Source organism: Gopherus evgoodei, chromosome 5 (genome assembly GCF_007399415.2).
Source record: "Gopherus evgoodei ecotype Sinaloan lineage chromosome 5, rGopEvg1_v1.p, whole genome shotgun sequence".
Taxonomy (NCBI): domain Eukaryota; kingdom Metazoa; phylum Chordata; order Testudines; family Testudinidae; genus Gopherus; species Gopherus evgoodei.
Window position 1 is genome coordinate 119471593 of NC_044326.1, and position 18407 is coordinate 119489999.

Consider the following 18407-nt stretch of genomic DNA (forward strand, 5'->3'; position numbering starts at 1 on the left):
CCAGGTCTCCCGATTCTAGTTGTTTCAAAAGCAGTATCAAGTCCTACTAAAATTATTTTCTGAGCCTTAAAAACTGCCCAATTGGCTTCTCCCTCTGGTGTTTTAGTCCAGCCCACCAATATCTAGAAAACAGTCAATATTTTAAGCTGCTTTACAACATTGCCTCCAAACTACTGCAAGTTAAAGTGTAGTACTATTGAGTACCCTCAGATGCAATTTCACACCCTGACTTTTGTTGGCTAGCATTTTGGTGGTATGTAACACATTTTGAAGAGTAGTGTCTCGTGTGTTTTCTCCAGTGGCTCAAAGGGCATCTTTTAGATACCTATTTTCTAGCAGAGTAGCAATTCCACCATTTGGTGGCCATGTAAAAATCTCTCCAATGCCCTTTGCAGATCTGCTCAAGACTTGATTACCAAAGACAAAAAGTCCATATAAACATAGCCTGGGCTTACAGAATATGGTTATCACAGCAAAGATTTCATGCATTACTTATGACACAAATACCCCAATTCTCAACTTTGATTACATTCCTTTAAAAAAAATTCATTCCTATAAAATGTTGTGTGTGTGTATATATAGATAGACAGACATACACACACACTCCCACCTCGATATAACGCTGTCCGCAGGAACCAAAAAATCTTACCGTGTTATAGGTGAAACTGTGTTACATCAAACTTACTTTGATCCACCGGAGTGCACAGCCCCCACCCCCGATCACTGCTTTACCGCATTATATCTGAATTCATGTTATATCGGGCAGCATTATATCGAGGTAGAGGGGTGCGTGTGTCTGTGTGTGTATTTTATATCTATCTATCTCAAACTTGCCTCCCCCCCACCTTTCCCCGCCGCCCCCTCCCTCCCCCCAGAATTCCAGCAAAAGCAAGTTTTATTTTATCAGGTCTCTAGATCTGTAAGCCTCATTTCTGATATTTAAACAAAAATAACTTTGACCATAAAAAAATAATGAGATCAATACAGTAATATGCTGTAAGGTGTGTATTTTTACACTCAATTTACTCTTGGTCTACAGATCTTTTTACTGATTCAAAAATGTTCACTGACAAATACTCTCAACATTCATATGTAAAAAGCCAAAAGTTCCCACTTTTCTCTCCATTTCCTAAAATCTTATATAAATATTTTATTGGCCTATTGAAAATGGACATTAATGAAATTCAACCTTCTCCATTCCTTATGTTTGTTAACTATATGTGGCCTAAGCTTCAGAAGTTCACTGAGTGAGCATGCTTCTTGCACAGTGGCTTATCCTTTTTGGAGAAGAACGTCTGACCCTCCAAACTGTCACAACATACCTGAAATAGGATTGGGGAAAAAAAAAATCACTCCGTGAATTATTCTGAATGTGAAATAATCATCACATGTTATTGATACACACAATCATGGAATAAAGATTATTATCCATTGTTTAGGAACATGCTTTGTGGGTGGGATATTGAAGTGACAGTGTTGGTCTAAACTTGTTCCCATTTAAGTCAGTGGGAACTTTCTGATGGACTCCAGTAAGAGCAGACTTAGGACAATGCTGAGCACTTCTAAAAATCCCATCCTTATTGTTACTTTTCCTGTTGATGCAATACAAGCAAAGATGATAGAGATATGCTTTCATTTCAGCTACAATATGTTTGACATGTTGTCTCAATACATTTATCTTTGGAATACAAAGAAGGGACATCCAAGTTTATTTGTAACAGTGTTCAAATAAGAATAAAACTCCTAAAGGTTAACTTAACTGAAGCAGAAATTGCAATATATAAATGATCAGCACAGTATAAAACAGAACATTAAAGAAAATGAGACAGAGGCATTTGATTTTTAGCCAATATATGATGATCCCTACTGGGGGTATTATTACAGGAGAATGCAGTAAAACAGTGAGTTATAAACTCGTCTATCTGAGTTAAAAAACCTCCTGTATATATGAAATTGTGAACACAATCAATACTCTTACCATTTTAGAAATAGGACATCTTCCTTTATGGACTTTTAATGCTATATTCAAGGAGAGTCGACATTAAGGGTTAAATGCTAGTACACATGACCATGATCCAGGCCAAAAGATCTCTAAGAGTGCCAAAATACCACAATAGCAACACACCTTCCAAACAACTGCGAAAGTACTTTTTGTTTGGGTTAGGAGGATTAAGTGATATTTTAGCCGTTACTCCCACATTGCTCAGGTTAGCACAAGCACTGCTGCCACTGATTTGTTTAAAATGCGGAATAATTTTACTTACCGAGCACACAAAGCAGGTGTCATGCCAGGTGTGACCCAGAGCTTCAAGAAATCTGTCTCCAGCTTCAATGGGGAATTCACAGCCATAGCACATGGTACCAAAAAGGGCGTAGTAATCTGTACCACAGAAAGTATGAAGCATGAGTGGAAATGCAAGAATTTCCTTTAGAAATCATTTTTCTTTTTCAAGGAGAGGGTACTGTGTTTATATTACTACCTGCCAAGTTCCAGGACTAAGCATTTAGGGAGTGGATAAACTAAATAGGGGCCTGAGAGACATGAAATACCCTTTCCTCTCACCAGCTCCCTTTCCTTTTTACTTCTCCATCTTTCCCTCTTCATCTCTCTTTTCTTCCTTCTGAGAATGTGTGTGTGTGTGTGTGGGGGGGAGAGTTGGTAAAAACATCAAATAGTACAGCACTTCTCCGTCTCACAGGACCTGTAAATCTTGACTGTGACCCCTGCGTCACAAGCATATTGCTTCAATGCATCTATCATGCTTAAAATAGTCAAAGCCCTGTTTAACTTGGCTCCTGCTTACAATGTCAAAAAGTTGCAGGCTTTCCTTCGGCAGAAAGAGAGCGGTAGCAGAGGCAGAATGGAAGGCTTCAGCTTTCTTTCCCTTTCACCCTCTAGAAACTGTGGTGTAACAGTTTCTTCTATGCAGTGTTCTTCACACAGAAGTATTTGAAGGTGCTCTATGTTCAGCAAGTTAATACTGATTGCTCAGCCAATCCCTCAGTTTAACACCTCATTAAAAACCCAGTATTTTTACTACATTGCACTGTCACCCCTAGTCCTGACAGTAGTACCTGCAGCCTCAGCACGTGTCAAAGCTAACTCGTACTAACAATCTTGTGGCTCACAAGTAAGATTACTACCAAATGTATCATACTGATAGTAATGGCATCGTGTTCCAATATCTATCTGCCTGTACTTCAGAAGAGTGAGCATTTGAGCTGGGAAGGCTTGTAAAGTAGCACAAATCAATGCATTGCGTAACATGGAGGATCACTTGATAGTAGGAGCAAGAATTCAATATTAGCAAAACAAGTGCGGTCATGAATTCTCCACCTCGAAGTGAGTTATTGATCACTTTAATACTAGTTTTGATCATTCTATTTAGAGACTGTCAAGTGTGTCTAAGTTTAGGGACTTCAGACTCCCAGAGGATGACATTTCACAACACTGTCATACTTGACAAGACTACTCATCTGTCAATACTCTACTCCTTAGGATACTCCCATGATTCAACAGGAGCAAGATGCTACAATACTTCTGACACTTACGGGGAGACTAGTGTATACTCGTCTCCTCCATAACACCAAATCAACCCTGGCAGCAGAATCTTTGATGATCTTCCTCTGCCATGCTGACCTTTATCTCCCCTTCACTGTTTCTATATCACTCCAAACAACTCGGCCACCAGCTAGAGCTGAAGTATTGGCTCCAGTGAAATCAAGGAGAGTTTTGCCATTACTTGAGTGGAGACAAGGTTCACCCCAGGTCTCTCTCTTCCCAAGCTACTCACCCAAATGCTCCTATTAGTGAAATCACACTGTACATTACGGAAGACGAGGGGGGAATACCATGAAAAGGCCCCACTGACAGGGGTGAAAGCCGATACGGGCCAGTACTCTGTACTGGTAAGAACCCGCACCAGCCCATACCCAGCTGCCACAGCAAAGGATCGTCCTTAAGCGCTGACACAGCAGCGCTTTAACATTGCTGGCCCTCCCCCCCCCCCCCCCGACCCTGGTCGGCAGCCCTGACAGTAGGGTCCGTACTGGCAGAACCGTCAATGGGGGGGAAAGGCAGGGACACTAAAGCACTGCTAAGGCAGTACTTTAAGGACGGTCCTTTGCTGCGGCAGCGCTTTAATGTTGCTGTACCCTTGTTGTCGAGGTTGCTGATTGGGGGAGGGGCCCGCAGCAATGTTAAAGCGCTGCTGCAGCAAAGGACCCTGCAGTGTTTTAATGTCCCTACCTCTTTTGCACACACCCTCCACGCCCCCCAGCTGCTGACAGGTGTGGAGGGGCAAAGGGAGCAGCTGCCCTGGGGCCGGCGATTTAAAAGGGCCACAGCAGCAGCATCCAGAGCTCTGGGCCCTTTAAATCAACATGGGAGCCCTGGGGGCATGGGCCAAGGGCTGCCTGGGGGATGCTGACTCCTAGCCCTGCCTCTTCCGGGGGCCAGAGCCACCCCCCTGTACCGATCAGTGCCCTCGCTTACTTTCACCCCTGCCCACTGAGGACATTTCCAATATGGATTTAAATACCATGCAAGAAAAAGACACACAACATTGAACTTTTTGTCGATGATTTCTTCCACATTTTGTAATGTTTATTATAAATGCCAGCCATTTCTTTCCTAGAGGGAGGGAATCAATGTGGAAAATTTTAAATAAACTAGAAAAGCAAAGAAAATAAATGAAATTATTCACTCCTTCAAGGAAATAGTTTGGCTGAAAATGTGAAAAAAAAGTTCAAAGACGACTTTTTCACATTAATACTTGTCTTCAGATTTTCAAGAGCTCTAATCAAATTACTGTATTTTTATTCCTACTGGCCTTTTTGATCTTAAGCTTGTGTTCTACAGATGTTATTCTTGATCCTGCAAAACACTTCCTCCTGTGCAGATAACTTACTACCAGAATTGCCTTCAGTAGGACTACTCATGGTAACACACATGGTAATTTCCCATATTATTTGCTCGTTGAATCCCTGTTTCAAGTGAATGAAGAGATAACGATTCTCATAAAAATCAACAGGAAAATCTCTTGAGAATTAGCACAACAAAATGCTATCTATAGGTACATCTGGGAATTTAGCAAGAATAGCAAATAATTTAAACTACAACAAAGAGCCTATTCCTAATGAAGTCAGTAGCAAAATTCCAACTGACTTCACTGTGGCAAAATCCAGCCCCAGATTCAAAGGTGCTAGTTTATTGGATAAGCTGATATAAATACACTGTTATGAGAGCTAGTTGGAAAGCTTCTGTCAAAGTGAAATGGTTTGTTTTACCGAAAACATTGGTGGTTTTGTCGCTGCTCACCTGTCTCACAATAGGGATCCCCATCTTCCAAATGGAAGACATTATTGCGAATGGGATTATGGCAGGCCACACATACGAAACAGGAAACATGCCAAGTTTGTTTCAAAGCATTGATTACTTCCTGATGGGATAAGAAAGAGAGGTATTAATAAGTGATGTTGATATGATGAGTGAATAGGGGTGATCATGTTTTGTACTGTTTTAAAAACCAGTTTTTTTCATGTTTTCTCTGCAACATTACTTGAGGATCTTATTAAATAAATTAACATGAGCATTATTTTTTGCTGACATGCATTATAAACTGCTGCATTTTTAATAAAACGTGTGTCACTCTCTTCATCTCTGATGAACAACTGTTTAAATTATCATCTCAACACTGTCAATGTGTTATTTCAAGTCTTTGGCAGTTGTAAAAAAATTAAAGCAACAAAAAACCCCAAAGCCAAGATAAATTTGGTTACTCCATCATTTCAGGGATACTCTTGCAGTACTCTGGAGGATATATACAGAGCTGAAGTTCAACAAGCTTAAAAATATCCTGGCCCCCTACTAGGGTCCCCAAACAGATTTTGAGACAGATTCTGTCACCCTTATTCATGCTGAGTAGCACCTTACTGTGTGAGCAGTCCCACTGATTTCAAATATAAATTAATATTCATGAAGATAAGGAAAAGTTAATCAGAGGACATCACAAATGACATTATGACAATTTTGTTAGCTTTTGAAAGATGATGTAATGTCAAATGTGACTTGAAACCTGAACTGCTAAAGCAATGAGATGTATGCTCAGCATTTCCAGCTATACTGGGGAACAGACTCTTATCTTTCTGGATCAAATGGTTGGAATTGGAAACTTTAGGCTGTGAGAGGAGCAAGGGTTTTTCTACCTACCATACTAGAGGGAATATTTCAATATTTTATCTTATGCCCAGTGCCAGACAAATGACATGTTCTGTAGTATTCAGCTAGACAATCATTTTTACATAATTTTAGAATTATTTAATTAATTCTGTGAAAAACCACTAATAAAATATCCTTTCACTTAAAACAATTGAAGAACTGCAGCCGTTACTGATGGCAACTTGGAGAGAGAAGATTAACTCCAAAGAGGCAAAGCCAGAAGAAAGGCCTGGGGTCCAGGTTTCTGGCAAGGGGGAGGCTGCAATCTCTCTCTTCAAACAGTGCTGGAGATAAAGTGGTAATGTCCATTATTGGCATGGGACTAGAATATAGAACTGCAGCCTATCTGTATATGACGACTATAAGCTATAGTGATGCTACAGAATGAATCTTCAGAATTTGGCTACGAAAAGGGGATTTCAGAGTTCTAGATGGGACATGTGAGAGGCCCTGTAAGTTAAAAAAAAGCTTAACAATCTGCAGTAAAGTGTTCCCTAACAGCAACTATTCTCATTAAAGAAATGAGGAAAAGGTTGTGGTGAATATTCACCTTTAAAAAAAAAAACGAATTTAAACCATGCACACACAGTTTGATTACTTACTCCAAGTATCTTCCTCTGACATCGAGAGCATTCAGGGGCAAAGAACCTCTCATAGCATATCTCGCAATAGAGAGCCCCCTTCTCTTCCACAAACCCAATGTAGGCCATAGAGGTTCTGCAGTGAGCACAGTTAAACTCCTCTGGATGCCAGGATTTCCCCAAAGCCACCAGGAAAGGTCCCCTGTTTAAAGGAGAAGGGACTAGTTTAGCCAATGCAGTGCAACTACAGGGGACCACACTGACAACTGTAAACGCCTATCCAAATTACCCATGTAACATTAGCACAAACTACAAACCTTTACTGGCTGACATCTCTTAACCACAACAATCTCCAATAAAACGCTGAATAAGTCTGTGCCAGTTTCACTATATTCCAATAATGCCTGTAATGATCTTTGTTCACAACAAACACTAATGGCTTTAATTTCACATCTTATTTTGAACTCCATTAGATATAGTGCCATGACACTGAAGTGATTGCTAGAAAAAAGGTTACTATTTTATAAGATCTCATGTTCCAAACTATATCTATCCACAGCAAAATATATTTAATTTCATTTAAAATTAGTATATCAACTTTTTTTCAGTACATATCTGTATCAAGGTTACAAAGGTTAAAATAGATTTGACTCAACAAAGAAGTCAAGACAGATACAATCAGTTTCTCAAGAGACAAAAATACAATAAGTTTCCTTATTCTGAGAGTCTGTTGCAGTGATGAACCACTCCAGGTGAGAGACAGCAGTTTTCTCCAGCAGCCAATTATGCCAAGAACATTTTGCATCCAGACGGGGAAAAGTCAAGCCATTATCCTTTGAGAAATGTAGAAGTACTTGTAAAATATTCATTTGGATAAGTCAATTATGCTTTTGGACAAAAGAACTCAGTCTACAAGCAAGTTAATTTTTGCCAGAATATACTTATAAAGCTCTCCCTTACACAGTTACATATTTAAAGAGGTTAATTTCTATCATTATTTATTTTGATACTCTCACAAATTTGTTTTAGCAAAGATAGGGTTTTCATTTGAGACTAAGCTCAAACCATATGCAAACTTTAAGGAAATCTGGGTCTGGAACAAAACTTTGTGGTTTAGACTCATCTATCTCTTAGCATACCTTTATCTCTGCAACCCTGAAAGATTATCGTGTACCTTGCTGCCCTACTTAACCTAGTTCTGACCATGCTCAATGTACAGCACTCTGTCCTGCACCAAAACTTAAAACAAACAACAACCCCACACCACGATGTAATTGAGAACCACAATGATTCGAAATATTAAAAGGCATTAAGGAAGGAATAGACTTTTTTGTATAAAATGGCAAGATTTTCTTACCAACAAAGTAATGAGGGAAGGTAGGGAGAACAATGAGGATGAATTCTTCCAACTAGCTTGCTAGGGTAGGGTATCTGCAGGATGGGAAGACAACAGGGCAGTAGAATGTGGGGAAATTCATCGAAAGAAGCTGTGGATAATTCTTTTCATTTGCCTCACTTATTTGTTTTCTTGATGGAACACAAACAGGAGAGAGCAAAGGAAACATGACTAAAGTATATTTAAAATGGCTCATGGATCATCTTGAAAAAGGAACAACGTTTATTTAAATTTACAAAGCTACTGCCTGACTATATATTTGATCACTGGAGAAATAGGAACAATTTTCCAAACATTGTTTCCACTGAACCTAGAAGACAAAATTAGTGTAGTCATCAAACTCCAGACTCCCTTGTGGATGCCTAAATAGTGCAAACGCTGACCTAACCTAACCTGATACCCTTCAGCCTCTGTACAAGCACCTTTTTACATCAATGCCCTTTCAGTTATGTACAGATCAAACAATACAAGTTCTTGTGTACAACAAAGTGCTCTCTTCTCACAGTGTCAACACAGGCTAATTTAAGGCATTCATTAACAAAGGACTGACACTGAAGAGGTTCTTCCAGCTCCAGTAGGATCAAGTTTCTGTTTGTCTGTACTAAAATGATAGGCTTGGATAGTTGCAAAGTGGAAGGAAAGTATTCTAATAAAAGCAGGAGAGGGACCTCAACATCTGTTATATTTAGCTCTCCACAGTTCTGACATTTTTTAGACTAACCATTCCAGATAGTGTGCTGGAATCCAGGTGGACAGGAAATGGTATAAAATTGTATCTAAGCAGTTTTCCCTCCCCACAGGCCCAAGATAAATATGGTAGCATACTGCACAGTGTCTCTTAGGCTTCAACTGTTTCCATCACTATGCTTGTACTCGCTATATATGCATGTTCAGAAACATGCCTTTTAAAAAACCCCAAAACCATACTTTTTACTGGGTCAATGTTTAAACATGTTAGAAGTTTAATCACACCCAAAACCCTAAAAAGAAAACCCCAAAGGACAGAAAAAATAATAATTGCGAAGTAGACAAAGATGTGATATTCAGAATTTTGGAGGCGTTCCTGATCTTGGCATGGATTAAATTGTTTCATGAAAAAAAAACTGAGAGCTTGCAGTAATGAAGGGTATTCATTTACCACTGGACCTAAAAGAGAGTTTAACTGCAAGAGGTCAAATTTTGTAGGTCGTATTTATTATAAAACCATCACCCATTCCATCATGAAAATCAAGGGCAATTCCACACGCCACAGTTTGTTTTGAGTGAGCCCTCCTTATAGGCCATTTTGAGGCGCTAAGGACTTCAGGCCCCATTTTCAACATGACTGTACAGACTAGGTGTGCAAACCCTGCAGCTGGAGGTAGAAACGTATGCTCAGCCAACTATTTACTCGTTCGGCACCCTGCAAGGATCACTGCATGTGCAAAGTAGGCAGCCACTTTTATATTAAATAAGCAGTATAAAAGTATACTATACGTAAGCACTATAAAGAGAAGTAAAGGCTTACCAGAAAATAAGCACAATTTTGACACTATAACTAGATACAACGGTGTCAGTATACGCATGGGGTGCGTCTGCTGAATCCATCTAGGTGATCAATGTGCATTGTACTGCACTATCAAGCCAATAGAGGAATTTAGTGGTGGGGAGATGGAAAGGATTGTCACATCTGCTCAGTTGGTCAATCGCTTGATAGTTAACAGACTGCTCATCCAAAAAACATAAGAAATGTTTCTTCTTTTTCAGTTGCTGGCGAACCCCATGATATGTATTTTCTCATATATAAGAAACCAGCAAAAATGGTACTCTGAACTTTGTCCCTTCCCCCTTCAAAATAATTCAACTCTGAAAATAGATCTTAAAAATAAATCTTTTGTCACACACACCCATTAGTGGAGACCCAGAGGATACAAATTTGGATTTCCAGGTGATAGCCAGTTCAGCATCTTGATATTAAGAGACTTGCTGAGTTCCTGAAGTCCTTGGGAGCTATCAATTAAAAGTCTATGGGAGCCTCATTACAAATATTACATAGGTATTTTAAACAGAAAATATAGCTTGTGTATGGTTTGGATACTTTTATGCAAAGAAAGAAAAGTTTATCTAATGAAACCTTGGAAAATGTTGAAGTCTGTGGAAGATAAACATATCAATAATTAAGAGAATAAATTAAAAAGTTATAAGATGTCTCAATTTTTTTGGCTTGACAAGTCATGGTTACTCTATGCCTTAGTGTAAAGTAACCAACTCGACAGTGCATTTTGGCTGCAAAACAGGTGTACAATGGAATGTCACTTGATCCTGCTCCTACCTTTTCATAGGTAATGCTGTTACTAAGGGCATGAACTGTAATTATGTTAAAACTTGAACTCCAAAAGCCATTACCATCTTCCAAAACCACTGTAGCGTGAGAATGTTGGGTGAACTCAGTATACTGATTACCGTACTGTCAGTTGATCTTGACATGAAATTATCCTTGTTCTTAAGAACTCTGTTGGCATTTGAAGATATGAAAGCTTGGCCTATAAAAAGCACCCGAATAACCTGAGTTGATATACAACTGACTGTTGAAAGGCAGATAAATAGTGGTCAAACTGAAATATCGTATGGTACAATTACTCCGTGCTATACCCACGTGCCATGTATGTGTGACTAGCCAGCTTTTTCTCTAATTAAAATAAATCCCCGTAACAATAAATTTAAAACTGAAAATGGCATGCAAATTGAACTGCAACTGCCATATTTTTATTCATGTCCAGAAGGCTGTTTAATCCAGCATCACAGGAACTAATCCTTCCACCAGAATACATGGGATTTATGTAAGAAATATTTAGCAGTAATGAAAAAGGAAGTTAGATATGCAAGTCCCCTGCACACATGCGGGCAAACAGAACCCATCACTTTAAGATGCATTATCATTCAATGGCTGCAAAGCATCATTTAAGTGTGGAGGTGGCATAGTTTTGCCCCCACAACTCCACCTGACACCCTTCTCTTCCCCTTTCAGGCACTCCCCTCCACCAGCAACCTGCTCTCCCCAGGCCCATTAGCCCATACACCCCTCCCCTCCAAATCTGAGGGAGTGATGTTGTGACCGCCACTCAGATTAGGCCTGGCAGCCCCTCTGTTTTGACAAATTTGAGTGACTGGTGTTGCAACCTGGCATGCTGGGTCGCAGTACCAATTAATTTATTAAGGAGATATCTGCCACACAAAATCTACAAAAAGCAACGAAGAGTCCTGTGGCACCTTAAAGACTAACAGATGTATTGGAGCATAAGCTTTCGTGGGTGAATACCCACTTTGTCAGGTGGCACTTTAAGGTGCCACAGGACTTTTTGTTGCTTTTTACAGACCCAGACTAATACGGATACCCCTCTGATACAAAATCTACAGTAGGTGATGGTGCAAGTACTGTTGATCAGGGCATTTTCTTCTTGTGCGGACTGCATCTTCACAGAGATTGTTTCATGGGGCACACATTCTCCAGTTCAGTTAAGTAGCTTATCACCTATTTCATTTGTGATCAGTCATCATCCATATGGTAACTACAGCAACTTGTTACATACAAATTATTATGTGTCTTGTAGAAGTACCTAGGGGTCCTAGTCATGCACCAAAACCCCAGTGAGCTGCATATTCACGTTACAAGACAGTCCCTGCTCCAAGAACACGGCAAGCTACGTAATATTAGGAGAGGATTTAATGTATGTTTAAATCCATTAAATGAGATTTAGCAGCTTGAAACAAGGTGAAATAGCACCATGTGACCATCTGGTTCTCCCGATTAGAGCACGAGAGCCACTGGTGTAGATAAAGCAACAATAATGTTTGCTAAACCAGCAACAATTTAAAAGGAGCTGCAGTTTCTCAAGTGAGAGATTTGTTTTTAAGGTGTAGCACTATAAAGAACTACAGCTGTACTTGATTTTCTGCATGTAATTTACTATATACTGATCCATTTGGAAATTTCTATCAGCCAGGTAATGAGATAATTAAAAGATACATGGTCTTAGAGGTTAAACTTTTCAATACATCCTTTTAATTGCACCCATCAGACTCGTGAGCACAAACATTTTATGTTTGTATGGTGCAGCATAAAATTTGAATCTGAATGAATGCCTCTGTTTGAATTAGAACACATATTTCATTCACTATTGCTATATGAAAGTTACCAGATTACTCATTTTTAATGCCTTGATTATTTAATAAAAATAACAAAGAAATCATTTAAAAATAAATCCTTCTAATGTATCTCACAACATTTCAGTTACTACTGATGAGTCTAAAGTTAACCTAATGTTAAATGATCAGATAGGAAACTATCAGAATGGAAAGCTAATGGGTCAAAAAGTGGAATTCAATTCAGCTGTATACATCATATCGTATGATTACGGAGCTGTCTCAGTTCTTTTGACTTGGATCCCAAACCATGATATAAAGATGCAGTACAGTCAACAGACTACAAAGAGAAAAGTTGATTTTCTATGATATTTTGAGACTTTTATACATGAAGTAGAGGTAATTACTTAAAATTAGCTTTTCAGAAAAAGTATCCTGTTGGCTCAACCATGCTGACAATTACAGTGCATTCTCAATTTCGTTTACTTCTATAGCTGAAAATATGGTTAATAAATTAATAGGTCAAAATAAGAGGGGGACCTGTAACCGACTCACCATTGGGGTAAATTATTTTCCCATGGGTTTATGAGCTTGAGCAGCCCAGGTAAGTGAGAGGTTTTGTTTTTGTTTTGTTTTTTTTTTTGGGGGGGGGCGTTATTTTTAAAAATTTGACCAAGAACACACCACACATTATTATTATTATTATTATTTTTTTTAAACTCAAAATCATGACCTAGCTCTTAGGAAATTCACCCTTCTCCCCTCCTTATGGAAGGAACACCAGGAAGGTTCACACATTCACGAGGTGGTCCTTTTTCCATTTACTGTCGTTTTGGAGAGAGACTCATCAGCTAATTGGCAGAAATCACTGGCTATATATTAAAATCCATCATTATATCACTGAAGTGAATGGAATTTATTTAGCTTAATCTCAGTCAAAAAAATGTGTCACAGTGAAATTTCTTTCCATTCATATTATACAACTCAGTCTCGAGACACTAACAATCAAGTGCATGACGGTTAGCCCTAGATGATGATTGGACAGATTTCAAGATCTGACACTGGGAAAAAACCTATTACTGTAATCCTAGCAATAATTAAAATGTGACATTTCTTCGTATATGTGGGAGTATCTTACATTTCCTCCTCTTTTCATTTAATTGTTCTGGCTTACCAAGTATTGTTCAAAACTGGTTATTCCTTATTTGATTTGCGTATCATCCTGTATTTGCCTTTCGACTTGTTAATCTTCTGGGGCTGATTGAATGAATGTTTGATTGTGTCACAACTTGTTTATTCGGTTTAGGTTTTATTTTTGCCACGTCCCAGTCAACATTCCAATTTTCAGTAAAACAGGTTCTAAAAGCGCCCATGGCTATTGAGAGCATATCCTGGCTTCCACATTTGCTTCCTGTATCACCAGGTCCAGGCTTTTTTTTTAATTATTATTTTAAAACAATGAATCATGTGGATTTCATGCATGAAAATGGTGTATAACACTGAATCTGGTTATGCTGAAATGCAGCCCAAAAGCATTTGAGACTAAATAATTAAAACAAAACAAAGCAAGGTTATGTTGTCAGAAAGATTTTAGGATAAAATGATCATTGAAAAGAGTACAAACCTAATGACCTGGTTACACTGAGCACACATAGGAGTACGCTTTCCTGCTGGAATATGCTCTGCTCTCTGCACCAAAGTGTCTTGCTCTGTTATTTGAGGTTGAGTCATGGACTTATCATGTGGTGCAGTTGTGCCAGATGGTGTCATATTGTTTGATGTCCATCCACTTGCAGGAGCTACGGAAAATAGAGTAAAAAGTATTTTGAATACTGTCTCTATACTGCATCAACCTTAATAAACAGGTATACAAGCGAAAAGAGCTCAGTTCAATACCTGAATGTGTGTGTAAAATATGCACAGTACATACATGATGGTGAAAAAAATAGCAACAGGGTAATGTGATAGATCGAGTTTACTCTTTTCACCCAATCTAGTGGGTGACTAGCCACCAAAAGCACCAAACCAACATTACCATTAAAATTTCTGGGAAACAGAATATTTTTCCAATTGGAAAGGAGTGGACAAAATTGAACATAATGGAGCAATCAGGTTACAGAATATGTGACATGTTAAGATCTCACTGTGCTTTGGACAGGTCAGGCTGAAGCCAAGGTTACAAATATATGAGCAGTGACAAAACAGCATGACATACATCTTGCCACTCAAGAAAGATCTTAGAGTAATTGTGGCCATTTCTCTGAAAGTGTCCACTCAACAGCAGCAGCAGTCAAAAAAGCAAAAAAATAACATTGGGAATCATTAAGAAACAGATAGATAGTAAGACTGAAAATATCATATTGCCTCTATATAAATCCATGATACGCCCACATCTTGAATACTATGTGCAGATGTAGTTGTCTCATTTCAAAAAAGATACTGGAATTGGAAAAAGTTCAGAAAAGGGCAACAATAATGAATAGGGGAATGGAACAGCTTCTGTATGAGGAAAGATTAAGACAGACTTTTCATCGTGCGCGTGTGCGCGCGCGCGCGAGAGAGGTCTATAAAATCATGACTGGTAGAGAAGGCAAAAAAGGAAGTGTTATTTACTCTCTCTCATAACACAAGAACTAGGGGTCCTCAAATGAAATTAATAGGCAGCAGGTTTCTGAACTTTTAGGTGTACTAGGACCAGGTTAAGGCATTTCTGAAATCAGAATAGTTTTTAAAAACATGAAAGCTGAGATTCTCACATCATAACTTGCTTCCAGAATCTGAGCTTTACGAAAAAATGCCAAGCATCATGGAGTCTCATAATAAAATTGTGTGGGTTGGCAACACTGAATTCATTGTCCCATGCCCCCCGACCCTTCCATAGATCTCTACTATCCCACTCAGAAAGTGAAAAGGGAGAGGGCTGCAATACCATACCCCCTTAAGACCACACTAAGGGTGACCTGCTCCTCTACGAGCTGGACAGGGGAGGATGTGGAGACTGGGTGGACCTATGGGTGTAAGGAAATGCTTACTGTCACCCATCCACTATGTGGAGTTTACATGGAAAAGATAATACAACCAACAATATTATCTTTTCCATGGACCTCTTCCATCTTGGGGCGCTCAGGCAGAGGAGATGCAGGTGATGGGGCCAATGGATCCCCTGTGAGTGGTGGTCTAAGAAAAAAATCCCAGTGAGATTGGGAGTTATGCACTATTCCTGAATTCACCTTGTAAAATTCAATCTCAGAAGTCCTCCCTCCATCACTGCCAGAGAAAAAGGAGAACCAATGGCAAGTCTAGGTGCCTGGAGGTAGACAGAGGTACAGATATGGGGTGGAGGCCTTATTTGCAGGCTCCAGTCAACCTCCAGTTTTTGTGTAAGTGTCCTGAAGAATTCTCCAAATAATTTTTAAAGAACGTAGTGCTTGGTTCTGACAACGTCAACCAACATGTTTTGGGATTTCTCATCAGGTGGCCAGACAGTAAATCTAAAATTAGATTTAATTATTACGGAAATGTGCCAAATTACTCAGTAAACAGCTCTATCAATTAGTTTTCCAATGTCCTCGATAATGTGCTCTTTAATTGTTCACATTTTTTAACGGATGAAACAACAAACTAAGAGGAATACCTTTCCTTCATCTAGGTGATACTAAACTTACAATTGCTGACACTTAAGAACAGCAAGTTCCTTAAAAAACAGTGACTTTCTTATTGTAGGATGGAAAATGAAAAGTACAATTAAATAAGAAAATAAACGGCATTAAGAATAATCTAGAGCCACATTCATCCATCACCCAATAACATTTGCTAACTGCTTTCTATTGTAAGAAAGCTTTGAGAAAAAGAACCAAAGGAAAAGAGACAGAGCTCATAGGAAACAGGGGAGAGGTTACACACACAACACAGCATGTCAGCAAAGGAAACACCACCTAGGACCAGAGAATTCATCATACAGTAATGACATCAACTGTAACTGCCTCTAGAACTGCTTCACCAGAGCCATCAACAGATCTGCCTGTACAGAGCACTATTCTATACTTACTTGTCCAACAACTCAAAAATAAGCTCCACTATCATCATCTACTGGGCTAGTTTTCTCTTTCAGGAAGTGCAGATGATTTCCAGTGTTGTAACAGATATTGTATCAAAGGAGGCTCGCAGGATCAAGGGTTGAGCTTAGCAATACTGCTTATTTTTTTCAGTCTTATTACTTAATGAGACATACAGCACTTAGACATTTTTTCAGTGGTTGCAAAGCTGGGGCCTGTGACTGAGTCACAAAAGAATTAATTTCCACTCAAAAAGGAACTCATTCCTGTAGATGGCGGAGCACACTGGACTGGAGAGCTTGGCCCTTTGCGGGGTCAGGGCCCTGATTAATAACATATTTCTAATAAAATATGTTTCTCAAATGTCAGAATTCTAGAGTGAAGTTTTGGCACCACTGAAGTCAGTGGCAGAACTACCTATGACTTCACTGAGGCCACTCACCCCCAAATCTACTTTACCTTCTCAAGCTATGTGCATACTTCAAGATGGGGGAGTACTTCCCAGCCAAAGAGCCATACCTATGCCAGCTCTGAATGAGCTCTTGCATTAAAAACCAAAATGTAGCTGCGACGGCACAAGTGGCAGGAGGGATTAGCAGGCCCGACTATGTACCTAGCCTGTCAGACAGGATCATATTCAAGGTGTCTAGTCCCTCCTGCTGTCACAGCTCCCCTTTATGTTTAGTATGGGAGTTCGATGAGAGCTAATGTAGCAGCATTTCCTCAAACTGGGAATTATGCCCTGAGCTCGAAGAGCAGACATGTGTGCCTTTTAAATATTAATGGAACTGCGATTACTGCTGAAACTTTCTATAAGGATCAGACCTCAAAAACTGTTCTTAAACCTACTCTGAGGCAGTTATTTGAGACCCAATGCTAGGACTTTATAGTTACAAAAGATAGAAGTAGTAACAGAACATACACATTTTAGATCAGAGGTATTTTATTTTCTTAAGTGGCGTATGAATTATAAAAATCATTATCTGTAGAATGCCATTACGGACAAGAGAATTGAAAGATGCCAAACATTTTTAATACTCCCATAAAGCAAATAAACTTACTTTCCAAGTTCCTCAACTGATCAGCTTTCCTCCCTTACCAAGTTTCTCAGAGTGAATCCCATACATTTATTGAGAAATCTCACAAAGCGAAACTGCCACAACATGCCTGAAATTTGAAATGGCAGATGCAGATACTGTGTTTCTATTCATTTCAATATTATTAAACATACAGGCTTGTAAAGGCTTTAAACAATCACTTTAAGATCTGCTGTATTAACAAATCATTCAACCACCACAGCAATGAGTCAAGCTCATGAACCAAAATACATTTACAACTGTACACCTTAAGCAAATACAATGTGAGAGAGCAATATATCCAAATTTTGAACTTCTTAAAAAAAGTAGCCAACTATAATAAAATCAGTGCTCTATAAAATAGACAACAGCTCTGCATGAAGTATGCCAAGGAATACAAGGTCAGGAATAAAGATTCATAAAGACAAAGGATTTCCCCCTTTCTGGCCAACTTTTAACCCTTGGATACAGAGATTACATGGCTGTACTAGAGGAAGTGAACTCCAGCTTCAAAGCATACTCATTCTCCTTGCTCTGGGAAAGGCTGGAAATTGAATGCTGCAGTGATTTAGAGGAAAGATGTGCGTGTGGGGGGGAATTACATACCATTCACACTCCATTTATATCACATATGTTCAGCTGAATACAAAGAAGAATTACCAAAGCAGGAGAGCTACAATAGAATAAAATGGAAAAATTGCAAAGGGGGGGAGGAGGGAGAGTCGTGTATAAATGAAGTTCCTACTCTTCCTCTTTCAGATCTCCCTAAAACAAACAGTGACAAGAAACCTTGTTTACAGCTGGTCAATAATTACTGGAATGAAAATTTCCCTGATTATTATGGCCTGGTCTAACACTACACAGTTAGGTTGACGTATGGCAGCTTATGGCGACTTAATTATGCCAGTGTACACACTATAGCCTTGCCCCGCTGATTTAAGTGCCGTACTATACTGA

The 18407-nt window shown here is 39.1% G+C and overlaps 1 protein-coding gene across 1 annotated transcript in view; it reads right to left on the bottom strand.

Moving 5' to 3' along the window:
* Positions 1–1028: 1028 nt before the first annotated feature.
* PDLIM5 (PDZ and LIM domain 5) overlaps positions 1029–18407 on the bottom strand; it is a 189354-nt gene continuing 171975 nt past the window's right edge. The window contains 5 exon segments of the mRNA XM_030564809.1: positions 1029–1322; positions 2265–2380; positions 5321–5441; positions 6823–7003; positions 13944–14118. Coding sequence (XP_030420669.1) covers positions 1233–1322; positions 2265–2380; positions 5321–5441; positions 6823–7003; positions 13944–14118 — 683 coding nt within the window. The 3' untranslated portion in view covers positions 1029–1232.